Source organism: Scleropages formosus, chromosome 10, assembly GCF_900964775.1.
Source record: "Scleropages formosus chromosome 10, fSclFor1.1, whole genome shotgun sequence".
Taxonomy (NCBI): Eukaryota; Metazoa; Chordata; class Actinopteri; order Osteoglossiformes; family Osteoglossidae; genus Scleropages; species Scleropages formosus.
The window spans coordinates 148,347-175,270 of record NC_041815.1 but is presented as its reverse complement, the minus strand read 5'-3'; the positions used below and the strand labels follow the sequence as shown (position 1 = coordinate 175,270).

The following is a 26,924-nucleotide window of genomic DNA, read 5'->3' as shown; positions in this document are numbered from 1 at the left end:
CCACCGCACCCACCCTATTTTGTGATCATTTCGTTGTAAAAGTAAGGGACAGGGTTTTACCACAGTTACCATAGCAGCACTGTAGTAAATGCTGTTCCCTTTAGTGTCGCACTGGAACTCCAGTACACCCCAGAAGTATCTCCTTATAAAAAAGGCTATAATTAATGATGGTTCAGGCTAATTGACAGAATTTACCCAAACAAGCCTTTACCTTCAGAAACTGAAGAAAGGCATGGATAGAAAGAGAGTATTTTTTGTGAAGAGCACTTTGAAAATGTTTTACACTTTGCAGCATCGCTCATATACTGACGCACTTGACAAAAAGCGCTAAACTTCATTAAATATAAATATTCATTATCAAAAAAAAACATTCTTATTATTGTGGGGAAAATGTGCTGTCTGGCTTTTTTTGACAGCTGCCAGGAGGACAAAAAGCAAATTTACTACATTAATCTAACTGTATTTTTAGCCAAATTCATGCAAATTCGCTAAGAAGAAACTGAGCTGTGCGACGTTTCAAATGAAGTCAAACTGTACACTATTATTACTACTAGAGACTGCACTCAAAACAACTCAGCTATGACACTTTGTAAACTTTCGGTGTTTTTACTAAACTGTTATTCCCTGGCTTTTGTGTCGCTATATTGCTGGGGGTTTTTATATACGGTATAAATTAAAAGAAATTAGTACAATTAAAACGCGCACATTGTGCGGCGCCGCTGGGTGGCGCTGTTCGGTGCCCGAGAGCAGCGGACTCGCGCTCCCTCGCACGTCTCCCCTCTTGCCCGCCTCGGTGCGACTCGTTGTTCGTGGAAACTGGAAACCACTGTCAGTTCCGGTTAGACTTACTTCTCATCCAGCTGCCTCGCTCCGCTCCGTCTCTTCCTCCGTCCCTTCTCGGCGTTCGGAATCCGTCACTCGAAGCTGCTGGGATTTTTCATCCCCCACCCCTTCCGTCCGCGGTGCTTGTTAGGCTCTCTCCTACAGTCCCGGCCCCGGCAATGGCGGCGAACGCGAAGAGAAAACAGGAGGAGAAGCACCTGAAGATGCTGCGGGAAATGACGAGCCTGCCGCCCAACAGAAAGTGCTTCGACTGCGACCAGCGCGGCCCGACCTACGCCAACATGACGGTGGGCTCCTTCGTGTGCACCTCCTGCTCGGGCATTTTGTAAGTATAAGTACGGCGCGCAACCCAGCCAGGCGCTCTCTTCTCTTCTTCTTCTTGTCCCCGTCCCGCGGTGCCATGGGCCGGCATGGCCGCTGCTGGGCACCTAACCGCCTCTCTCTCCGTATTGTCCGCAGTTCTCTGCAGGGCGGGGTGGGTTGTGGTTGTGGGTGGGGGTGGAGTGAGTGGGGATGATCATGATGAGTGTCCGGTGGTTGGGGAGGTCGCTACCTGGCTGCTGCCCTTCTTTTTTTCTCGTTGGAGCCTCAGCTGTGGATCCGCTTACTGTTGCGGCCCCCGCTCCTCCGCTCCGGCCGCACCGCTAGTAACGGGCTCGCGCGCGCACACCCTCTTCCTCTCTTTCCTCCCTCCCTGCCTGCCTTAGCCACTTAGCTACTAGCTAGCTGCTTCCGGAACACCTATCGCAGCCGCGCTGCCAGCGGCTGCCAGCGTCCGCTAGCCAGTAGTAGCAGGTACCGGGAGACGCTCAGCCTGTGTGCGTAAGGCCGGGGCCCCCGGGCCGCGATACAACTACAACTGCTGCTACGCGCCGTCGGTGCCTCGGTATGTAGCTTTTTCTCATGAATCGTTAAATTTACAGAATTACAACGCTTCGCTGAAGCTTCAAAATCCCCGACCGACGGCGACGCCACACGTGTGCCAGTTTATGTGAACATACAGCAGAGTCATTTTACTGCAGTCCGAGTCTGCGGCAATCCAGGAGTAGCTGAACTGAAATGAAGGTACGGAGTGGCATTCGAACCCCCCACTCCGTTGTGTTCAGTGGCTAGAACTGCTGCCTTTGCAGGATCGAATCCCATCTCTGTAGTTCTGTGAAGATACTTGCCAAAATTGCTGCTGTTAAAAAAAAAAAAAAGAAGAAAAAAAACTCAGCTGTATAAATCAGGGGTAAATAACTAAGTGTCTTGGAGAAGAGCATCAGATAAATGTCAGTGTTGACGTGCTGTGTGACAGGGATGCTGCTGAGGATCATGGGGCTTTAAGTGAGGCAACGATAAATGTGTACCATCATTGGCAGGCCAAACGATGGATCCGGAAAAGGAGAAATGCACAGTAAAGTGGGCCGGTGTAATGTTCAAAGGTGAGGGCGCTGTGTGATGAGGTGACTCATGTGCCTGGGATGGGTCTTTGCTCTGTAATCCTGCGTCGCTCTGTCCAGGGAGGGATTTGGGATTTGGGATTAATTCTCTTTCTGGTTTTTCTGCCAGCCGTCACAAATGACACGGCTGAGATTGAAGATGATGTGGACGGTGAGCAGAGAGAGACGGACAGCGTTCACACAGGCAGCTCGCAGGGGCGTTCCTTATGGAACCTGAGCACGTGTTCAAGAACAGTTTGTGCACGTTTGCCCCTCTATTTGTACTGGGCTCCTGTGTTTAAAACCATGAAACGTGTCCTTAGTTCCATGTGTTTGTAGGTCAAGTGCTACGTGCTACCTCTATTTTCTTCTAATTTCCCTATTTATATCATGCAGTTGTGGTGGCATTCATTTCCGATTTGCTTTGAGACACGTGTCTAGACAAAAGCAATCAAAATATGTCATATAAATGATAGCTGTCATACAGAGTGTTGATATATTTGTTTTAATGTATGTTATTCATCCCTCTCTCCGTTTTCATTAAGCACTTGTCAAAGTGAGAGTAGTGGTGTTTCGTAGCCTAACCCAGAAACCACAGGATGTAGGTGAGATTCATTGTAGATGGGCTGCCAGGCTATAGCAACAGAGAATGATTTATTCATTTAAGCTTTATGGACACTTTGCATCCAGTTAGATGTCAGCCCTTGTGTTGCACTGCAGCGAAATTCTTCCTTTCTCGAGCGTACACCACTTTAGTTTTTACAGTCGCTGTGTGTTTGGAACATGACTTAGGGTTGGGGGATTATCATGTGCAGTTTGTAACAGAGTGCCTCATGTCTTTATCTTGTCGAGACATTGGTTCAGTGCACCACCCTAAACGGTGTTTCCCTGCCCCCAGGCAACACCGTGCGCTTTGCTGTGTCTTGACATATGCTGTCGAATTCTGGCCACAGCATGTGCTTCCTCGGGGGATGTGGAAGTAGCGCTGGACTATGAGCGAAAGAGCTGCGCTGCGTTTCCTTGGCGCTTGGAGTACGAGGGACGGTTTGTCGCAGTCAGCCAGTGATCCCAGGCCGCCTGCTATTCCCGTCATTAGAGGGCAACTGAACAGTCTATCACAGATTAATTTTTGATGGTTAAAGAAGGGGCATGCCATCTCTCTGCTGCTTTCTAACCACTTTAGGCCTCTGTGATCAAACACTAAGTCATTAGCAGTGGGGATTGTTGGGTTGCTCTGTTTCACTGGAACGCCATTATTGCACCAACACTTGCACTGTACCCATTGGGAGGGGGGGGTTCTTCTGTCTGTCCAGTTGTGCAGTGCGTGTTATCTTTGAGTTCCTCTTAGGAGAGAGAAATGACTGGCCTTGCCACTTTTTAAAGCCACAGTTGGGATTTTGTTTAGAATTTCCCTAAGGTGTAGATGTATTTAACTTTACCGTGAAGAATAATAACGTTCTTTTAAAAGCTCTGCCATATGGAGTGCTCTGGCAGGGCAGGGCTTTCTCTGCTCTGGAAATGGGAACACTTTCACTCTGTTGGGGTAAATGGGGCATTTTGTAAGTTCACACAAACCGTTAAGAACTAATATGGGCGTGTTCACGTTACATTTCAGGTTCATGGTGCGATTGTTTAGTCATGTTAGTCACAGACATTTTACTATCACCTTTTCCAGCATAGGAGTGTTAATGGGGGCCACTTGCAATACATTTGTGCAAGACACACCTACATTTTCATGATTAAATAAAAGTTTAGCAATAATTAATAATAGTTCAGTTGTTTTGCAGTATATTTTTGGAGGGATTTTCTGGTGTTGACCAAAGCAGCAAAATGTATTTCCAGGTGCGTAATAAGAATCAAACTATGTTCAATAACTTAATGAAAAGCACTCTAATGGGAATATTTGGGAGGGGGGCAACTAACACTTTTTAATAGCTGAATGAACACAGTTTGGCTTGCATCCTCTGCTGTCCTAACTGTAATTACAGGAGGCATGTGCAGCTAGTCGATTTCCTGTGATGAAGTATTTCTTTGCCAGTTTTAATTTTACGTGTACATTTATTCATTTAGCTGACACTTTCCCCAAAGTGACTTAGAATATTAATCTCCCTACAGTTTTTTTTTACACATTTACACAGCTGGGTCATTTCACTGGAGCAATTCAGGGTAAGTACCTTACTCAAAGGTACTACAGCTGGAAGTGAGACTCAAACCTGCAACCTTGGGCAGCTGTTCTAACCACCACACTAGCAGCTGTAATTTTAAACAACATTCCATCCATCTACGGTCAACAGCGATTCATCCAGATCCTGTTCCGGAAGAATACGGTACAAGGCAGGGTATACCTAGATGGAATGCCGATGTATCACAAGGAACACTGATTGCTACTGAAGGCAGCTTAGTTACCAGTTCAGTTGAAATGCATATCTGTGGGCTCTGGGAGGGATATGCAAACTCCATATAGGCTGAGCAAGATTCAAACCCATGTCCAAATTCTGCCAACCTGTTGACACTGCTTGCAGAGTTTTGCCTTTCCTTGCGTGATTTGTTTCTCCTGCAGTAATACTGTTCTACAAAGTTTACGCTGTGTAACTTTTGAAAGGAAGTGTTTCCAGGAAAATAGTGGAATTTCAGTTTATAGGTATAAGTTTTGGAACTTCAGTTGTGGCATGACGTATACACTTATCGTCAGTGTTACTATTTGGATGTGCACTGATTTATAGAAATTAAAGTTTTAAGGCGTATCAGATTTGTACATTATGGTTCAGTCATGTCGAAGCCTTTTGACCTGGTTACTGATGTTTACGTGAACTATTGGACAAGCTGGTATTCGTTTATTGCCAGTCATAGTTGAATTTGGTGCAGTTGAGTGTGTGTGTGTGTGTGGATGGATGGATGGTGACTTGAGAGGATGGGTGATCTACATATTGCTAGATTTTGTGGAGGACTGTTCTGTAGTCCCCCAATAAGGCAGTTTGATGAAGACCCCAAGTCGTGGCTGAGAGCCTCATCTCAGACCTAAAGAGGTCACAACCTGTACTTTTTCTGACATATATCTCTTGAACCTTTATACAGATGCCTCCCACTGGCTGGTGTGTTTATTTTAGGTTTTAATTTTGTGCAGATTATTGTTTTGTGAATAAAAAAATATTTGTAAAATGGTTTGAATGGCTTTGGAAATAGGAGGGCTGATGTAGCGAAGTATGACTCCTTTTTGCTTGTAGATGCAGCTGTGGCTGTTTGACCTTGTGTGATGGTGCTTGTTAAAAGTATTGAAAAGCATCCTTTTCACCTATGAAAGCCTCAGTACATGGTTTCTTTTCACTGATGGCTATCTATGAATTACTGGTAGTCATACAGTTTTTCAGTATGATTGAGTATGAATTTTGCGTAGTTCCAGCATTTCCCTTCAGTGTTAAGAGCCGATCCTTGACGAGAAGTTGTAGGTGTCTGTTTGACACATGAATTAGCCCACTTCTTCACTTGGTAAATGTAAAATGAATGCATCTTATTGATTATTTTTAATAGTACATCAAATAGGAGTGAAAATTAGACAGATGGCTTCATGAATAAAATATTCCTCATTCTCAGAGGAATTTGTTTTTGAAGCCATTTTACTGTAGTTTAGCATTGTACATTTGCTGATTGTGTCAAATTCATCGTGGTGCATATATTAACTGTCTTTTTACCAGATTAGTCAGAATTGTTTTATGAATTTTTTCAACCCCAGCCGACCTTTAACTTTCAGCTCCAGAGTTAGCATTTGTGTTCGGTTATGATGGAAACTACCCTTTTCATGTTTAAAAGCACCAGCACAATGAGGTTAGTTGCAGCACATAGAAGCAACATTTTGAAAAATATTTTCCACTCTTTAGAACTGGAAAAAATTAATGCATTTGATAATTAACCTGTTTGTCAAAAATGCAACACCCCTAATTTAGTCTGCCATCATTAATCAGTTGGTATTTAAGTTGAAATGAATTGAAATGACCTATTAGATGAGGTAATGAGCTGAAATGATGAATGTGTCTCACAGAAAGTACACTGTATTGTAGGTGTTTACCTGTATTCACTGAGCCTCAGTTGGTGTGTCTGACACATGTTTCTGGGTAGAGAGTATGCTTTGGTGCTGCTTATTATTTTAACCCTATTGGTCATACTAGTACGATTTGCAGCCACACCTTTGCTCCCGATTTAGATTTTTTTCCCCGTTTACTTTGTGGTCACTTGCAAAACTTGTAGTTTATATCTTTCGTCTGGAATATTGTGATGCAAAATGTTAGTTCTTGGTTGCTGTTTTCACTTGAACATTTACACATTGCAGAACTTTGTACATTTCAAATTGTTAGTGGCAAATAGGATTGGTTCTCGGGGTCAAGTTAAGAATTTGTTCTCTTGTGGTCTTTCAAGAATGTACTTTTGCTACTTGTTTTGAAGACCATCATTGTTGAGTTGGCTACTGAGCAATTTAAAAGTTACTGTTAGATGAAAGAGGTGTTTGGGTAAAACTGGGTAGCCTTCAATTTGAACTCCAATGCAGACTCTTGCCAGGTAGAAAAGGTGAGGGTGTCTAGATGGTTAATGCAGGGTCACTCTTGGTTTTGGGTGCATTGGTATTCAGTGATTGGATCTGTACCTGTATCCAGATTATGGAAGAGGTTTTAAAAGCACATACTGTGTCTTTCAGCATGAACTTTCCCCAGTGGAGGGGTGATTAAGAATCACCTTTATCCCGCATTCATCTAGTTTGTGGATATCATGGCTGTGAACTGTGACCTTTGTGAGTCTGTAACCTGTAACCTTCTCTTTCTGTTGCATGACCAGAAATGGCTGTGTTTGAAGGCACTATGTTTACCTTGTACTGCGTGGCAGTTACTGAAGGCTCTTGATCTGCTTCCATGTTGTGCTCCTACATGCTGAACAGTGCAGAGTGAGGCCCAGCTTGTAAAAGTCTAGGAGGTTGGTATTCCTAGAATAAACAAATTTCTTGCGGTAGTGGGAGGTGAGTTCAGAGCTCCCCTGAGGTGAGTTTCTGCCACTTGTGCCGGTGTTTCTCCTCGCTCAATTTGCAGTAAACACAATAGGACTTTACAAGTGGTCAAACTGAGTTTCCTGTAGCACTTAGCTGCAGGGGGGGAGTCGAAGTGCTGCAAACTAGTTTGTCTTGGAGTCTGGGAGTGCAAATGGTTTTGGTAGCGACCTACAAACCAGTTTAATCACATCACCAACAGTTTGTCTCGGGCCTGAAGTAATGTGCTGATAGCATGGGGCCTGATCTTTCACTTTTCCGTTTCCCCTTCCTTCTAGAGGAGAACTTGGTCTGTCCGTACACAATACCTTCATTACCGAATATCCACTTCCATGACACATACCATGGAGCGTCACAAGGGCATCTTTGCATGGCTCCTCTTGTTCTTCAGTATTAGCCCAGGAACATCTTTGTCCAAAGTTCTGCAGGCATAGCTTCCACGGTTGCGCTGACTCACGCACCCTTTGTGAAAACAGGAAGCAATATATGACGTCTGCAAGATTTCATAATGTCCTAGAGTTATTTAGAAATGTTCATGTCAACCTCTTTCCCATTTAAATTTAGCTGACACTTTTTTCTTCAAAGCGACTTACAATTATTTAACCATTTATACGGCCGGGTCATTTTACTGGAGCAATTCATGGTAAGTACCTGACTCAAGGGTAATACGGATGAAGTTGAGAATTGAACCTGCAGGTCATCAGAGCATGCGTATTGGCAAAATGTATACACTGGCGCATCATGTTATGAATACCGTGTAAGATACCTTTTCCAGATTATTTACTTCTTTTTAGTTGAATTTTCTTCACTTGTCCTTTCACTGAAACTTCCTTCTGTTGTGCCGTTGAAATGAGCTGTATTTCCAGGCCTAGTCAATGGTTGGCAGTAAAATGCACCAAGTCTGTGTAATAATGTGGGACTGTGTGTGTCTGTGGTCAACGGGAAAGAGGTGAACACTGCTTATGTGTCTAGGTTGAATCAGTCTGCTTTAAATAGCAGTTTGAGATAACTAATTTGAAATTAGAAATAAATGTAGTTTGAAGTTCAGAGTGAAATTTGAAAGTATTTTTTTTTTATTTATTATAGCTGTATGACACTTTAACACCCTAAGCTGTAAATAAATCAAGGGACGTCTGTATTGTTAATTTTTTTTATTGTGTACCTAATGAAGAAAGCTGAAACTCACGAATCTCACAGTGTAGAAATGTATGGGATTAAGCTGTCAGTTTCTGGGATGGATTATGTTTTCTTATTTTTGCTAAATTTAAAAAAATGTAGATCTCATAAAAAGACAACTTTGTGTTAAAGCTTAATACTAAGGATCTAAGGATTTTTCCAGAATCTGACCAGTGAACACATTGTGGGGCATCTGTGATACTAAAATTTTTAGCTGCAAAATGGGACATTTACAACACCTGTTACAAATGGATTTCCAGTCCCCGGTGTCTTTAAATTGAGCATCCAGCATATTCATGTAGTATGTTATAGATTTGTGTGATTGTGTGCACATGTGTGTTCTTTCATGTGATGTGTATCCTGGTGGTCCTCTGTTAGCAGGACTTGTTGAGCATACACAGGACTTCACTGCAACCAGTAAATAATTTAGTTGTGAGGTCTCGGCTTTCGTGTAATGTGAGAATGGTAATTAGGAAGGAAGGAGAAATATTTTATTTATATGCTGTTTTCATGCACTCATTTTACCAAGTTATGATAAGGGTTAGTATGTCTGTTGTGTGTAGATGGCATTCCCCACAGAAGGAATCTCTCACAAACTTTAGTGTGACAAAAACTCAAATAACAATGTGGGGAACTGTTCCCCGTCACAGTATTTTTTTTTGTCTGTTGAAATACACCAGTGTGGCAAAATGAGTGTGTAAACTCGTATGGGTTGTATTAGGTGTGTGTGTTGATTTTTAGTAGTGATGTATTAATTTCTCTCTCTTTCTCTCCCCCTCCTCCCCCGTAAGACGAGGACTAAACCCTCCCCACAGGGTGAAGTCCATTTCCATGACAACCTTCACGCAGCAAGAAATTGAGTTCCTTCAGAAACATGGCAATGAGGTAAGCGTTGGGATAGGTCACTTATGTTGATGTGACTGGCATCACTTCAAACTGCAGTGGCACGTGCAGAACCCGGCACTTTCTGGAATGCTCCGTGTATCTTGTCCTTTACCTGCCCCTCCACCACTGAGTCCCCATCCTGTTCTGTCTCTTCTACATGCTTGTGCAGGATCTCGTGAAACCGTCCATGTTCACAGGTCACTCCCTAAATCTGCACGCCTTACCTTTTTTTTTGTGTGGGTGTGGTTACTCTGTGTAACAGCTTCTCCGCTAACTCCACAGTGAACTGCCTAGCTAAGATTTCCAGACATTCTGGGAATATTTAATTTCCCAAACCATTGCTGCTGTCAGTGTCATGGAGATACTTGCACTCTCAACTCAGTCTCCTGCCCTGCTCTTGCGGCTCTATAGGTGCCATGTTGGATAGTTTCTAAAAGTAGGTCTGTGTTAGGTGTTTTGTGTATGTTTGTATATAAAGTGGTGGTTTTATTTAAAGGTGGGTATACGTATAGGTGTGTAAGAGAGCGAGACAAGCCAGTGCAGTGTGGGGTCTTCACAGGTGGGATTTTGTGTTTCTTTACATTTTGTAAGATCTGTCTGAGGCTCATCAGAAGGCAGTCATTTTTTTGTGTTCAGGTGTCACTGCTGAAAGTTTGGATCTTTGAAGATTGCATTCAGGCTGTTTGCTTTGGGCACAACTGTGCATATACAGTGCATTTCTTACAGTAAAGTGTATTTATAGAACAATATTTTCTATTCATTTTAAAAAGAAAATTCTGAGTTGCATCACAATGGGACAATTGGGGACAGCTGGTAGTGTAGTGGTAAGAGCTATTAAGTCAGGACCCAAAGATCGCAGTTCAATTCCCACCTCCAGCTGTAGTACCCTTGAGCAAGGTACTTGCCTTAAATTACACAGCTGTATAAATGGATAAATAATTGTAACCTTAAAACTGTAAGTCGCTTTGGAGAAAAGTGTCAGCTAATTGAATAAATGTAAATGTAAATTGCATCTATGAATCAGCTAGCAACAAAAAGAGCTGTATAACCTATAATTTGCATAAATCTTCTGTTTGAAAATAGTATTATATGGAGAAATAAGTATTGTTCTGTAATTTCATCAATTTGTATGGCACATTTTTATGTCCCAAGATGTATTGTATGTTTTACAATGAAACCAACCGTCATTGGCGTAATAACAGCTCAGCAACGTGTTGATAGCTGTTTGCGGAAGAAGACAGGAGGACAGTGGTGCATTTTCACAGGTCACCAACATGTGGGTTACTGGTGGCAGCTGCAGCACTCGCAGTTGGTTGCACCATTTACTGGACTAAAATGGTTCGGTGGAGATGCTTCAGGGTGCAAACGTACAGTGACTTTGCTTGTCTTTCTGCAGAGCAGTGCGTATGTGCACTTGCATTGATTATTGCTTAATGAGGTTTGTGCTTCCGACAGACAGAGCACTGCTGTCGCCGCCGCAGTCTCCTCTGCCTGTTCATCTCAAAGACCTTTCTGCATGAAAAGGGAGGCTCTTCTCCTGGCCTGCTCTACGTCTTTTTTCTCAGGGGTTGGCAGCGATACATGGGTGTTCCTTTGGGTACTCTGTCATAATAGAGGCACAAAGAATTAACTTTGCATCATATATGTTATAATTTTCATGCACTTTACACACCAGTATTATGCCTCTGAAATACTTTAATTTGGCTGTACGTAATTGTCAAATATTTTTTTAATTTATGTATTTTGAATTTGAACTGGTCAGGAATTGATGTTTTCCTTTGATAGACCATTTTTCTCATTCTTCTCGAGATGCTTTTTTTTGTCCTAATTTTCTGAGAATATTATTTCTAAAAAAGAGATGAGTTTAGATGCAGTCTTGATGTTTGCATTATCATGATTTTTATGCTGAGAATTATATTGAGAATTGGCATTGTGCTGGCTGAAGAAGTGTCCCGACAGGTAAGTGAGTTTTTTTTTTCTTTTTTTTTTTTTTTTTGCACTGAACTGATTTCTTCTGTCTGAGAACATGGTGTAAATCAGAAAACTCCTTTGTTAATTCTTGTGCCGTAACAGCTGAGCAGGGTTAGCAAGAGTATGAGTAGCTGAGCAAAAGGTTTCCAGCAATTTAAGTATCAACTCATTTTCCGGGGGTTTTTTGTCTCAAAACATTTGTTCCTCTAAGATGTTTAGCCTCCAGCTAACCTAAGGGGCCTCTATTGAAAGCAGGTGAACAAGGTTTGAGAGAAGACGTGCTGTACTATAGGGGACCCGCTTGCAGTGTCCAAAGATGACAAAAACAGACACAAATGGCAAAACGTTCATGGAAGTGCTGTGAGATCGGTGCTGAAAGACATGTCCTCTCCATGGATTTTGAGCACAATGACATTGTAGCTTCAGTGAAATCATCAGCACTCGCAGACAAGATGCTGTTCTTGGTTCACAATATACACGACACATAGCATGTGTATGTGTGTAAACAAAGGTGATAATGTAAACATGTTAATTTGGATACTCCAATTCCTGTATCGTCTATTAAAAGTACTCTAATTTACTTTTGTTTAAAATGTTTGTCTTAAATATGCAGTAGTTTTTTAAGAGATCGATGCCTCATAAGGAAATGAAATGTTTATTGGATTTTTGTTCCGTTTCATAGACCTAACTGGATGAGCTGTTGATTAGGTGCAAAGTAGTGTCTTGCTGTTTTTAAGTGAATATTTTTTAACAAATTAAGTGTTTGATTTCTGTAATGGTTTGTGTAATTCTCACCATTTGTGCTTAGAATGCAATAAATAGATGCTAAATGAAGTGGCATATTGGTCATTGACCCACTCCCTTTAGAACCTGTGCTGCCTCATCAATCCCAGTGGACACCAGGGTGCTGTGCAGAAGTCGGCATGGCAACTATTTTGCGCAGTCCTTTACCATACAAAATTATAGCAGGACTGAAAATACTAGTTTTGATACAAATGTAAACATGTTGAAATAATTAAAAATTGAAATTTAACAGCTCAGAATGCTAAAGGGGAAAAGCTATATGCATCTAATCGAAATGCCTCAGGGTCCAAAGGTGAAAAGGAGTCGAGGCGAGTTACACTTTCATCTTTTCAACTTAACTCTTTTGTTAATATTTAATTTTGAGGTCGCACAATATTCCCCACATGCGCACACCCCAAGGCAGGGTCTGATTCCTTATTGGTGGGTTACTTTTTGAGCAGACTGGAGACTGTGTTTTAACTCATGCTTAACACAGTTATCTCCCTCGCGTCAAAGGAACAATTGCAGCGTTCGTCATAGGGCAAGACGACAAATAGTGTTTAGACCTGTATCCTTTGGTTTAAAGAAAGAGTGATTGTTTACCTTTTTTGACTGGATGAAACTGTCAAGGTTTTGGACAGTCTGAGTTTTCACTTTGCTGCAGAGAAATGCATATAAACCAGCCTGTCATTTAAAGGACCAGTGAAGTTAAAAACAAAAAAATCCTTCCACTTAACCTGCCATTGTTAAATGAGTTGCAGGGATTTATGAATTATATTTCATTTTTATTTTTGACACATTTGTAAATACATCTTGAATTCGTAGGCAGTAGAAACGTGTAGCAATCTGCAGGCTGAAACATGGAGACAAGCAGAAGGATGCAAGCGATGCAGAACCTGTATATAGAACGGAAACCATGGAGATGAATTTGGATAAACAGTGATTGGCAGTTAGTACTTCTGATACTACAATGAACCAAATGAACATTAACATGAGATGTGTAAATTAATAAAAAAGGGCGCATGGCTTATTTTGAACTGTCCTGATAGAAGTCCCTGCTACTAACTGAAAATGCCAGATGAAATTATGTATGGAACCCAAGCTGTTGCAGACATACAGTATTGTGACACACCTCAAATAAGAAAATCCAGTTCACTCTTCTTCATCCCATTCCTCTCCAGTTTAGTCTATATAGTTGTAGTTATACATGTATAATTGAAATGTTGTTACATATTCAACCTGTTTTATTGGCTTAAACAAAAAATGCTTCCAAAGAGCTATCGATGGAGGGCAGCTGATAATTATATGCATCGTGTGTAAAAGGGTTAATTGTTTTTGCTGATCTCATTGAGTGTGAATGTTAATTGACTGGTCTTGGCCAGCGTCTGCAGATGACTGGGGAGCACAGTTTGCCAGGAGCTATTTAGCAGGAGCTGTTGTCATGGTTACCAAACGATCATCATGTAACTCCTTTTTAATATCATGGCCTGGATTTCTTTCTTCTCGTTTCTTATCCTCAAAGACTGATTGATCAAATGATACTTATGGTTTGTTTTAGTCTGTTTTACTTGCAGAGAACTGCAATTTTAGTAATCGTACGTGTCTGAGTGCTGCACTGTGTGACCTCTGCGTCCGACCTGTGATGGGACGCAGCGTGTTTGACTATGCAAAGGAATGCAAACCCACCCAGTCTGACTGGTTCCCTGCAAGAGACCACATGAAAAATTTTGTTATTTTGTAACCTTAATTTTTTTCACCCCCAGTTAAGCTAAACACTCTCCTTAGTTTCATAAATTGTAATTTTTAACACGAACATATTTCAGGCTTTAGTTTTTGTAGTTACAAGTGTACTGAGGCTTGTCTGGCCGAGTAAGTGAGCACATAGACTTGCTGTTGTTTTTTTTTTTTTAGGCTAATCAGTTTACACTTTGCATTTGAGCATAGTTTAATTTTTCATTTATGTAATTATGTTTCTCAGGACACGGTATTGTAACAATACCTCATAAGCTGTTTTGTTACACTCATGTCCATGTATGTGGGAAAACTTGTGCGTTTCTTTCAAAATAGTTATCCTGCATTCATTTGTGCAGTTTTTCGGTTGAAGATAGTGAATAGATTGGAATACAAGGAATTACATTACCAGATGAAAATTTGCCTTTCACGAGCCTGTGCATTATCTTTTATGTGAAGTTCAAATTGCAGAATTTTACATAAGGCGGGGCTGGAAATATAGAGCAGACCTTACTTTCCAAGTGAAAGCTAACTGGACTGATGTTTTGATAGCCGAGATGAAGCGAGAGCAGAGACTGCATTACGGGCTCGCTGTCCCAGCAGTGTTTGTGTATTCCTCAGCTTCCTGTGTATTTACTCATACTAGGAGATGATTCTTTCCTGTATAGTATGGAAAGGGCTATCTTTCACATTGTCTCTGAATCTCGGAATGTGCTGGAATGTTCCACAATGTGGCGTTTCCCTTCCCTCCACCTCTGTGGGCGTGGGACAGGCAAAACCCTTTGGCGCACTTAGAAAGAGGGTCCGTAAAATTAAGTTTCTGGCCACCAAAGACAGCGATCAATAAAACGGACTCAGTGTATTTTAATTTAGAATCTGGTAAACCTCTTAATGAACTAGGTTTCAGCGAGGGCAGTGAGCTCCCCCTCTTTCGTAGGTGTGTAAGCAGATATGGCTGGGCCTCTACGACGACAGGACCTCTGCAGTTCCAGACTTCCGTGAACCACAAAAAGTCAAAGAGTTCCTCCAAGAAAAATATGAGAAGAAAAGATGGTAAGCACTATCGTGCCTTTCGCACGTCTGCACGCACCCGTGTGCTCTGTTCTCCTTTACCTGACCTGGAGGTCCTCCGCCATCACCCTCCACAGGTTTGTTCCCCCCGATCAGGCCAAGGTGGTGGCCTCCGTGCACGCCTCCATCTCTGGTTCCTCAGCCAGCAGCACCAGCAGCACCCCTGAGGTCCGTCCGCTCAAGTCTCTGCTTGGGGACTCTGCCCCCACCCTGCACCTCAACAAGACCACACCTAGTCAGGTGAGCACCGCTTTCAAGCAAACACATCAATGCCTGTGCGACCTGATTCCATTCTGTGGAATGACGTTTGTTGTGGTGGCCCAGAGCTGGGATAATCCTGACCTCTTCTGTGATCAGTCGGTTTTTAGATGCCGCATAGCAAGGGGTTACTTTTTGTGTATCGTGCTGACTTGGCAAATTAGTTGTTTAAAATCCGGTAATTAAATCTCGTTGGGCATTCATAGCTGGAGTTCTGCTTCTGTGAGGCGCCTCTCTTTGCTCCCTCGCAGTCCCCCGTGGTAGGCCGTACACAGCAACAGCAGATGGGTCAGCAGTTCCAGGAGAAGAAGTTTGACCTCCTCACTGACCTGGGCGGAGACATCTTTGCCGCTCCACCCACTCAAACTGCTGCCTCGGCCAACTTTGCCAATTTTGCACATTTCAACAGCCATCCAGGTAAGGACGACCGAGTCAGGCAGTGTCTCAGAATGGACTGTTGGCCTCTAAAGATCCTTTGTACCTTAGCGATGAGGTGCTTCTCACCTCCTGTGTGTGTGTGTGTACCTGTTTGTGTGTGCAGCAATCACAGAGCTCAGGAACCTTGCCCCTAGTAGGCCTTAGTGTAGAGGTGATGTAAGAGAGTGAAATGTAGTGAAACGCTAACCTCACAGTTGAGTTAAATTCCTTTTATGCGCACAAAGATTTTTGTTGAGACTGACGTACAAAGAACTCATTTGACATACCACCTCAACAATATTCCCTTTTCATTTATCAGATTTTTAGTACATTTTTATAAAACTTGCGTTGTTGATTTATTTGAGAATTGTTTTTGCTGGTGAGAAGATGCTCAAAGTGCCAAACAAAGCAAGCCGTCAGAGGTCTGCGATAAAGCATGCGCACTTTTTTACATTTGTTTACCAGACACTTCTCTCCAATGCATCATACATCTGAGAACAGCACAGAGTGCGTGCATTACATCAATGGGAGGAAAGATTTGGAAGCAGACACGTGATTCTTGAGTACAGCTGATCTGTCACATACCACGGTGTAAACGAGTGCACATTACACATCAGTAGCTGCATATGGGCTTTTCCATTAGTAAACAAATTATTTTATTAAAATGATTAAACATAAATGGGTACGTGTTCGTGGGGCACTTAAAAGATGGAGAGAAGTGAGTCTGAAAGACTTTTACACACACACAGACACACATACACAGATACATACACAGGAGCAGAATGAAGTGTTGTGTTAAGATGTGAGAAGTGGGGCTGAGACAGAGGCCTAAGCCACACTGCTGTGGGTGGGAGCTGAGAGCGGCCAGGGAGGAAACCCCCCGCCAGTGCAACTGCATGCCTTTGTACATCTTCTGTCCCTTGGTTATGGTCATTTAAGTTGAGCCTTCTTGTATTGGTGTAACCATCATTTTTGTTTTTTTTGTCTCCCGCCACCCTGCAGCGCAGACTGCTGCTAATGCTGAATTTGCAAACTTTGACGCGTTTGGAAATGCCGGCCCAGCGGCTCAGTTCCCCTCCACACAACAGGCTACTTTCCAGGCCTCACACGCAGGTAGCGCCACCTGCAGCCCGCTGGCAACCTGCACACCTGCACCTCTGCCCATGTGCAGACACACAGCAGTCATGCTTACACAAGTGTGTCTGTTGACAAAGGCATCCAGGCAAAAACATGGGTGCAAGTAGCCTGCCTTTAAAGCCCTGTTTTCTGCGCTCAGGTACAAACTCAGAAGGCTGCTTTTTTTTCGTGGAAGGTGCTGGGCTTTGTGTCCCTTCATTTGTTTCCCTCACTTTGTGTCCATGCTTCATTTTCACTGTTGTGTTGAACACCTGAGGCTCCTCCCCGACTGGCCTTTCCCTGTGTCCGCCATCTCTTTGTCCATTCCTGCAGGGATGGTCAGTAGCTGCCGCGCTGCTCAACTTTGCTTTCTGTTGGAGACAGTTTTGTTTCAGAAAGGCTGTTCATGCTAACAGTGCCCTCCTAGTTAGCCTCCTAGTCTCCTGAAAGAATGGCCATTTTAGCCATTTATTAGTGCTGTGTGTGCTCTCGTTGTGGAGGCACCGGCCCATGGCCCGCGTTGGCCTGGAACAGCCCTTTGTTCTGTTTTTTGCCGAATTCTCGGATCACTGCTTGGCCTGAGCTTTTGTTTCCATTTGCTGTTTTTTCTGTCTTTAACTTTACTTCACACTTTTGTGTTCTTTTTCTGGTTTCCTTTCTGTCCTTGGTTAATTTCACATCCCTCCTGTTGGCTGCCAGTTTTCACTGCACTCTCATCCAGCCGCAGTGTGGGTGAGTTTGCCGCTGCTCTGCCGCCCCTGGCCACACACAGTAAGTCTGCTGGGCCCATGCTGGCCTCCGCTCTCCTGTCTGCCCTCCATTCCTGCCTCTGTGCTCGTGTTTCTGTGTTGCTCTCTGGGGTCCATATGTGGGTCTGTGTTGCTGCGCCGCCTTTGGTGACCTGAAAAGTACCAACAGACAGCTGAGAGCCCTGTGTTGTGGGGTATGGGTAGGCCCTGAACAGAGTTGAAAGAAATGTTTAGTACTCTAACATCCAAGTCCATTAAGGGTGAGCGGTAAATGTGTAAAATGGCTTTCCTTTCAAAACTGTAGCATCTGTCGCCCCCACAGAGATGCTATTTTTGCATTCTGTTAAACAAAAATATGTTGCTTTAGCACTGAACTTGAAGATATTGTTCACCCCATTATTGCAGTTTGTCTTCTGCTCTGCTATGCTCTGGATGAGTATTGAAGGAATGAACATTTGCTGTATAGTTTTGTTTTTGGGTAGAAAGAATCAGTTGTTAAAGCTGAAAAAATATCAATTGTAGTATTTTCACTAAGAACCAAAGAGGTACATTGATGCCCTCATGTGGTACAAAGGTTTCATACCTCCCACTTTGTATATTATGCATATTTTTTTAATTTAAAAATGGAAAATCTGCCCCTTTCTGGTCAGATAAAGATATTCTTGGAGTCAAAATTAGTGGCAGAAATTCCTGCCTTCCACTGATGTTCATTCCCTCAGTCTAGTGGGAAATGACTCTGCACCCTCCCATGGTGTGTCAGATCTGACCAGCTCCCCGTTTCCTCTGAACTTCCTCCGTATGGATGTCGGTATGCTGTGAATCGGTGGGATGACCAGGTTCAGCATCGCGGTCAGGTTGAGAAAGAGGTGCGCTGTTTTGGCTCTCTGGTCAACGGCAGTGCCTCTGTGTTCTCAGTTAAAGAGCTCAGTACGGCGCCGCTCCCCCAAACACAAAGTGACATCATGTGTCCTACATTCTGTCACCTTGGGACAGGCCTTTTTCCTCAGTCTGACCGTGCTTCTCTCTTTTTTGGGAGTTGTGCAGCACAGCTGCTCTATACCATGCTTCACTGTGTTTCGACTGTTGTGCACTGTGGGTTTGTATTTAACAAGGGACAATTGTGCTACTTATTTTTCTCTTTCATGCACCCCCACAATACTGCTGTATATTTAGCAAAGTGAACTTCCTATTTACTGCTCTACGATTTTCATGTCAGACATGGTTTTTATTCCTCGCGTCACTTCCATAATCGTAAGGCTGGTTTCTTCATTCTGGTTTCCTACCATCGCACTATATTTTCCTTTGATCCATGCTGGATGACTGTCAGTAATGCTCTGTATTTAACATGATACAGCTTTCAACTGTGCTGCTCTATATTTATCATGCTATAGCTTCTTCAGTGCTGCTCTATATTTAACGTGGAGCAGCTTCCACAGCGCTGCTCTCTGTCGTGGTACAGCGACTGCATAGTGCTGCTCCACATAGAGATGGCTTTGGTGTGTGGACATGTGGCGCGGTACTGCGCTGCGTTGCTCGCGGACCTGCTGCTGCTACTGCCGCCGCTGCTGCTGCTGCCGCCGCCTTGAGCGTGTGGGGGTGCCGCAAAAGCCAGCGGCAGAACGCAACACGGTGGAGCAGAGTAGAGCCCGGCGAGTGCCCCTCAAGCCTCCGCACTGATACCTGTCATTTCTCTTCCCCCATACAGGTAGCAGCTCTGGATTAGCTAATGCCAGTTTTGCAAATTTTGACAACTTCCCCAAATCCTGTAGCGCTGACTTTGGATCCTTCAGTTCCTCCCAGAGTAACTCCACAGGAGGTCCCAAAGCGACTGTAGACAGCACTAGCGTCCCAGCTGATAGATACGCAGCTCTGGCTGACCTGGATAACATCTTTAGCTCTGCCAAACCTGAGCAAGGTAACTTTCCTGCAGCCCTCCTTGTTTTGCAGAATTAAAGATGTGTGCCCTGCTGGGGGCGCTCAAATGTTCTCCTGAGCACAGTGACCCTCTCTTTGAGTCACTTCAGCTCAGGAGACAAGAGCGAGCCTGCGGGTTATGTCAGCAAGGGGTGGTGAATAGGTGGGGTTGGTGTTCATTTTCCTGGGACAAGATAAAGCTTGAAAGATCCAGAGAACTTGTTCATGTAGGACACCTTCCACGAGGCTTCTCTTTTGAGTCCCGTTTGTTTAAAATGACTGGAAGCAGAGCCTTACAGTCATCATACAGACACACACATGCTCTCTCACGCTCACACACAGATTCAGTACTGCCTGTATCGGGGCTGTCTTTTATGTACTTTTGTTAAATGAGCCTGGTGTTTATCAGCACAGCTATGTCTGCCTAATTTGCCTTTTGTGCCTTTGTAGTTGTTAGATTCTCTTGGCAGCACAGCCATGGTTACACTGTGTCTCCCAGAGCGATACACTTAGCTTCTCGTGCCAGGGCGGGGACTTGGTGTGACAGTTTGATGCTCTCTAAAGGTATCTCTCTGGGACTGGGTGAGCCGGCTGCTGCTGAAGGTGTCTGTTAGGTAGGTGATGGTGGACTGGGGCCACTCTATGGAGAGGCTGCATGCTCTCATCCAGTCTCTCTTCCATGTCATGCCAGGGACAGGTATTCTTAGCGGGGCAAGTTCTGCCCCAGCATCGGCGGGGGTGGTGTCAACCCAGTCCCAGCCTGCTGGGCATGGGGGAGACCGCTATGCTGCGCTGGCCGAGCTGGACAATGTCTTCAGCTCCTCGGCGCCCACTAGCAGCGTGTACAGCACAAGCAGCTCCACCACAGGGTGAGAGACCCTTCATTACTCTCTTGTGTCCACTGTTTGCTCTCCTTTGCATGTTGGAGAGGGACAGGATACAGCTGAGCAGTAACTTCACTTTTATCTCTTTCTCCAAAGTTTCTTCATTTGAATACAGTTAATCTTATCTCAAGTGTGTGCATTGTGTTTGTTATAACAGTGTGTTTGGCACAGTGGCGGGTGCCACACCAGCCCAGGTGCAGCAAGTGATACCCAGCATGCCCCAAGGATTTGGAGGTGAGGAAAACACTGCAGTATATAACCTCTTTGGGCAGCTGTTCTTTCCCGAGTTGACATTTACATTTATTCATTTGACCGTCACTTTCTCCAATGAAATGTACAATGGTAGGGTTCTTACCTGTTCAGACAGGTGGGTAACTTTTGCCCAAGCAATTTGGGGTAAACACCTTGCTCACGGGCACTATCAGCAGTAGATGGGATTTGAACCGGCAGCCTTTGGGTGTGAAGGCAGCCGTTCTGCCTCATTTTGTTGCATAACATAATGTTTGCTTTTCCCTCCTTTTTAAGTGGCTCCATCGACAAACCCCTTTGTTGCGGCTGCTGTTGCCCCGGCGACTGCCCCAACCAATCCGTTCCAGACCAACGGGAGAGCAGCAGCTGTGGCTGCAGCAGGTGGAGTTGGTGGGGGGGGGGTGTGTGTGTGTGTGTGTGTGTGTGTGTGTGTGTGTGTGTGTGTGTGTGTGTGTGTAGCGGGATTCTGAGGTTCAGGGTGGGCTCACTAAAATGAATGGATCATAGGGACAGTGGAAAAAGGGATGATACTGGAGCAACCGCAGCTCTTTTAGTGGTACCAGCCTCAGCATTTATCCATATGACCTGTTCTGTGAACTGCTGAACAGTGGGTTTGCTGGGTTGGCACATGCTCCATAAGTGCTTCTCATGGTTTAAGATAGACACAAAGCATTGGAGCATGTAGACAGGCTACTGTTAGTGGTGTTTTTTTTTTTTTTTTTTTTCTTTTTTTGTAGCTGACCAATAACCAGGACAGCTTACTGGATTAGTAGTTTGATGAAGGCAGGAATAAAGCTTTGTGTTACATAATTTCTGACACACTTGCAACTGGCACTTAATCCCGGGGGGGAATACGATCATGGTCAATTTTAATTGTGGACTGCGAATCAAGGTGTGTGTGTGTGTGTGTGTGTGTGTGTGTGTGTGTGAGAGAGAGAGAGACTGACAGCTCTGTCTGGTTGTTCTTGTTATGCTGGCCAAGGCCTTTATGGGACCCTGCACGGGCAGGCCTTTCCTCAGGCCCACTTTGGTAGGTTGGCTCCCTGATCCCCATATCTCCCTGCTCTGGCTCCTTGTGGCTTGGTGTTGCAGTGCTTATAGACCTCATCTCTGACCTCCCATTTCCTGTACTGCAAGTGGAGTGTGTTCTGACCTCTTGATTTCTGATCCTTTTGATGTAGCTAACATGAGCTTACTGATCCAACACTTTTACACACAGCCCTGCTTTATACCTAACTTTCCATATGTTTCTGTAAAGATATAAAAACTACTCAGAATATACTCATCTTTTCATTACTCATCCATTATTCACAGCTCCTTTCCTAAGGCAGGATGGTGGTGGATCAGAATGTATCCCAGAACACAGGGTACTCAGCTATACCCCAGACAACAGCCAGTGCTTTGCCCGGTGGCCACACACACAATGTGGAAATTAGTGACCAGTCCACCTAAAACACATGTCTTTGGACTGTGGGAGGAAAGCCATGCAAACACAGGGAGAACATGGAAACTCCACAGACTAAACAGTAAACCTATGCCAGAATAGCCCAGGCCTTCTGAGGCACCTGTGCTACCAGCTACGCTTCCTCACACCAACATGTCTATTAGAAATCCCAGTGGGCATAGTTTGGCAGTAATGATAACATCGACTGTGATGCAGCTTGTTCTACAGCACTTTGTATAGTACATCATAGTTATTGCAAGTTTTTTCCCTGCTTGCCACACTCCGTACACTTCAAAACGTCCAAATTTGCACTTACGCTATAGTTCCTCCTTTACGGTGACACCCATGTCCGTAACACTTACAGGGGGGTAGGTTATACAACACAAAGAAGTGCGCCCAAGGTAACAACGAGCTGATGATACAGTGATTTACCACCCAATGCCACAATAATCCACAGAGCGGAGGTATTTTACAAGAGCAATTCAGGGTAAATACCTTGATCAGGAGGGTTTTTGTGATAGCGGAATCTGAACAAATAACAGATTTTTTTGTGGTTTATGTAAAATTCTGTGTGACGGTATCTCGTCCAGTCATTCTCAGCCTGTTTGCAGAACTGTTTGTGTGTTCATGTGCTGCCACTGTTACCTGTTCTGCTGGCTTGATCTGAGACATGTCACCTCACCTCAGATTTGGTGCGATTATGAACCTAATATCTCGAGACAAGTTTTACATCGAGATGAAAGCTGGCACATGTATATGTAGAAGGAATGCAAGTATATTGCAATTACTAAAGCTTAGAAATAAGAATGTTAGAAACTATATACAAAATTTAGATCTATTGTCCTTTACACGTTATTTAAATGTAAAAATTTGAAAAAGCAATTTGTGCAGTCCTCCCCCTGCATGTTAGTATTAACAAGGCACAAAGCTGTGCTTCATGCGGAAGATGTGGAGGTTCTTAAACATACTCCTGTCCCTGTATGCAGCTGACCACATCCTCACACTTTGCATACTTGTTCCTGTTCCAGTGCTGGAGGCAGCTGTGAAGAAGGGTTTGTTACTCTTAACACAGTGGTCTGTTTAAAGATAACTCTGGCAAATGTGGTAAACACACGAGTGCTGTTGAGAAAGGAAAATTTACCTTGTGTCCAGAACACAAGTATTTACATAGGAAAGCAACAGTAATCCCCCCCCCCCCCCCCCCACCTTTTTTTTAAAAAAAATAAAAATAAAAAACTTTGCTTCCTGTCATTGTGGTGCACGTGTGGTGCCCTGCATTGCACTGCCTGCTTTTCCTCACCAGCTTAGCAGTCTCTCATAGTCTGCTGTGTAAGATGTCCGCAAGCAGCTGGCAACGCCCTTGGAGATCATATCGCTGTACATTTTGTTAAGGAGGATCTGCGTCCCTCACAATACTAGTGCTGCATTGATTGGCTGTAGAATGCAAGTGCTGCCCTAGAACCAAGTGTACAGGGACTGCAGGAACTATGTGGGCCGCTTGTGCTGGATTGTAGGATTTTATGGGGCCTAGAAGGACAGTCAATTGAGTTTTATCTTACGTCACTTGGTTTCACTTCTCACTATCAGGATTACGGCTGGATGGTTAATTACTGATGTCAGCAACACTTCTGCTCACTACAACTCGCACAGCCTGGGTTTATAGACTGTTTTTCTATGTACATGTGTCTTAGTTGTGTGATTCTTAGTTGTGCGAGGTGTTGTCGGGCTCTGTGAACTGTGTTCTAGTAAGACATAACTGTTTTCTGTAGGCTCTGCTGTGTGTGTGCGCGTGTACTCATGTTTGATATGGTGCTGGGTAGAATATTTCAGGTCTACAGTATGTGAAATGTGTATTGTGTTGAGTGTTTCTAGCAGCTTGAGGTGTGTGTACAGCAGTGTGTGGAACCCTGTGTCAGTGCTAGCACCGTAACTCCTCTCCCCGCTGTGTTGCAGCCTCATTCGGCACGGGCTCCATGAGCATGCCAGCTGGATTTGGGAATGCTACTGCCTACAACCTCCCCACCAGCTTCAGCGGGACCTTCCAGCAGCCCTTCCCTGGACAGGCGCCCTTCCCCCAGCCTTCAGCTTACCCCCAGCAGCCCAACGGTGTGTGTGTGTGTGTGTGTGTGTGTGTGTGTGTTCCACCCCCACATATAAATGTGTAGGGGGTCTTGAAGGGCAGCCGTTGTGCATGCACTGTTTCACTGTAGCCATTTGTTGCCAGGTGCAGGGTTCCCAGCTTTCGGACAGGCCAAGCCCGTAGGGACCCCCTTTGGTCAAGCGATGTCAGGACCTGGAGTGTCTAGTAACCCCTTTCTGGTAAATGGCTTTACCTTTGTAGGTAGTTGTGGTGATGGCCACCCATCTTTCCTTTCCTTCCTCTTCATTTCTCACTCTTCTTGCTCTGACTACAGTTCATTTTCCATACACCCATTGGACAAAAGAAATGCATACAGAAAACTGTATGCAGTTTTAGATTTCCCAGTTCATTCATATATTGTCGACCTTATTTAAAGGAAATACCTGTAATAGCTCTTTAACCGGCAGCAGGTCCAACCACTACACCACCTGCTCCCACTTAGTACTAACTTTCAGAAGAGAAACTAAGCATGTAACTACTAACTGAAATTTAAACAGCTTTTATAGCATGAATAGCCTCAGGCTTCCATCAGTGAATCCTTACTCTTTTCACTACAAGATCACTTAAGAGTGAAAAATCCAGCCTTTGACAGCATAGTGTCTGCATGCATTGCTCTCTGAAAGACGTAGGCAGTGACCTTGTGAACGGCATTCTTGTCCATCATAAACATCTGTGAGCCAAATTATCAACATGCCTTAATCCAGGGTGTACCATGTCTCACACCCTATGCTTTCTGGCTAGATTCTGGACCTCTGCAACCCACTGCTGAACCAGCAGTTATTGATAATGTATTAATGAAAATACACTATAAGACCATCTACAAATAATTTTTGGTACTAATTTTATAAAAATGCATTTAGTCTTTGTAATGCATTGAGACATTTTATAGCTTGCCATTTTGAGTTTCTGAATTTAATCTGGGGATGGATACCCCTCCCCCAAGAAATGATGCTAATTAGACCTCACAAACAGAAGGAATTTGTCGAAGGGTTGATTTCACAGAACAAATTGACCCTGTGGTGTGATGAACAGTGTACTTATCTTCTAGTTGTAGACAATTCAAAAGAAACATGGATGAAGAGCTACCCGAGTGGGGTTTTGAGTGCGTTTCTTAATTGCGGTAGCAGTAACACAGAAATAATTCTGAAACATTTTCACCAGTGTGTCTGAATTCACAGAATATGTAAAATGAATATATGGCATGTAAATCTAAGCATGAATTAATAAAATGGAGATCTGAGTATATTTTTAAACACACATACACACATTTTCAGAACCGCTTGTCCCATACGGGGTCACGGGGAACCGGAGCCTACCCGGTAACACAGGGCGTAAGGCCGGAGGGGGAGGGGACACACCCAGGACGGGACGCCAGTCTGTCGCAAGGCACCCCAAGCGGGACTCGAACCCCAGACTCACCGGAGAGCAGGACTGTGGTCCAACCCACTGCGCCACCGCACCCCTATACCTATATTTTAAACAAATTTAAGTGAATTTCACTAATGGTTACCTGTATTCTGAGAACAAGCTGTGCTACATATATTTCTATGAAATATTTTCCAATTGAAAGATTGTACTCAATATAGTAATTTATACAATCAGAAGAAATCACTTGTGCAAGTGCAGTCATGCTGGGGAAGTGTGTGTTCTATTCTTGTGTGTATCCTGACACTTTGGTGTTTGCTGTGTTTGTGTTAGTAGTTTTCTCACTTAGTTTGAATAAACTCTGTTCTCTGTCCATTGCAGGCTGGAGCCTCGGCAGGACAGTTCCCCACAGGTGGCTCCTCCACAAATCCTTTCTTATAGCGCACTTTCCTCGGTTGCCACTCGGAGGTGACAAGTTCCCCACACACCTCTTGCACTGTTTGGTTTCACAAGTAGCTTTAAAACACAAGTTTCTAAAACTGCTATTTTGTATTGAGTTTTAAAAGTGACAGCGCTGATGACATCAATGGAAAGACAAGTAAAACAAGGTAACGACGTGCAGAAGGGTGGTCTCTCCACAACTTGTATTTAACCTGTGAACTGGCCTGACACCCACAGAGCCGATTGTATATTAAAACTGGCTGATACTAAGTTATTGCAAATACCCCATTCATTTATGCTGCAATTCTGTACATATTTTTCTTAGAAAATTAGCTCTTTGTGCATATCAGTATTTGTATCTAACGTGTATGTAACAGGGAAATTGGCAATGGGCTGCAGAGTTACTTTATTTGTGAATAATGAAAATCAAAAACTTAAGTATCACTAGCTATATATTGCTAAGAGGAGGAAGAAGTTCTATTACATTCAAAAAAGGAAAAACTTCTTTATGTGCCCTGAGGGCCCCAGCTCTAGATAGGTGGCAGGGCTCACATGGTTCCTACTTTCACGCTCACCTGTCCAGCTCCTCAGGTGCTCAGTCAACATTACAGACTAAGACCACTTATGTTGGGTGTTAAAGCATTTAAGTTAATGTGTATATATATATTAAAATGGATTTTAACTAAATGATTCATTCTTTAGTATTTCTGTACAATTCATTTTCACGTGTTGAAACATTTTGTAAAAAAAGGGAAAAAAGAAAAACAAGGGTTTATAAAGAGCTTCTACTCAACCGTGATCACCCTGCACATTTTGGGGTGGGGGGAAACGAGTTTAGACCTGAGGAGTGATGCCAACAGGAGGATGAACAGCCTCGCAGAATTTGAAATATATTTCTAGTTCTGTTGTAACTGCATTTTCATCTGCCTTGTAATTAGTTAATGATAATAAAGTCAAATCAAATCATGTTTTATATTTGCGTCCGCTGGTTTCCACGCGAGGGCAGTGCTCCTTTGCCTTCCATCAGAAGTTTCATC

General features: G+C 43.7%; 1 protein-coding gene across 5 annotated transcripts; it reads left to right on the top strand.

Moving 5' to 3' along the window:
- The first annotated feature begins 763 nt into the window (after window positions 1–763).
- Window positions 764–26,858, top strand: agfg1a (ArfGAP with FG repeats 1a). Of its 5 annotated transcripts, none has more exons than XM_018732114.2 (13): window positions 764–1,168; window positions 9,261–9,354; window positions 14,777–14,892; window positions 14,988–15,150; window positions 15,420–15,585; window positions 16,588–16,698; window positions 19,156–19,365; window positions 20,056–20,233; window positions 20,406–20,482; window positions 20,774–20,878; window positions 23,895–24,047; window positions 24,172–24,260; window positions 25,828–26,858. In XM_018732114.2, exons 1-13 carry the CDS (start codon window positions 1,002–1,004, stop codon window positions 25,885–25,887), a joined length of 1,689 nt encoding a protein of 562 aa, XP_018587630.1. In that variant the 5' UTR covers window positions 764–1,001; the 3' UTR covers window positions 25,888–26,858. The 5 variants fall into 5 exon arrangements, with proteins under 5 accessions (XP_018587630.1, XP_018587629.1, XP_018587631.1 ...); XM_018732113.2 differs by having other exon boundaries at window positions 24,166–24,260; XM_018732115.2 differs by lacking the exon at window positions 16,588–16,698 and having other exon boundaries at window positions 24,166–24,260.
- Window positions 26,859–26,924: the final 66 nt, after the last annotated feature.

Excerpts from the sequence above, each read along its gene's own strand:
- agfg1a (XM_018732113.2), top strand. The coding sequence starts at position 1,002 with ATGGCGGCGAACGCGAAGAGAAAACAGGAGGAGAAGCACCTGAAGATG. Across the intron at positions 15,586-16,587 it reads ACATTTCAACAGCCATCCAG|CGCAGACTGCTGCTAATGCT; the intron begins GTAAGGACGACC and ends GCCACCCTGCAG. Across the intron at positions 16,699-19,155 it reads TTTCCAGGCCTCACACGCAG|GTAGCAGCTCTGGATTAGCT; the intron begins GTAGCGCCACCT and ends TCCCCCATACAG.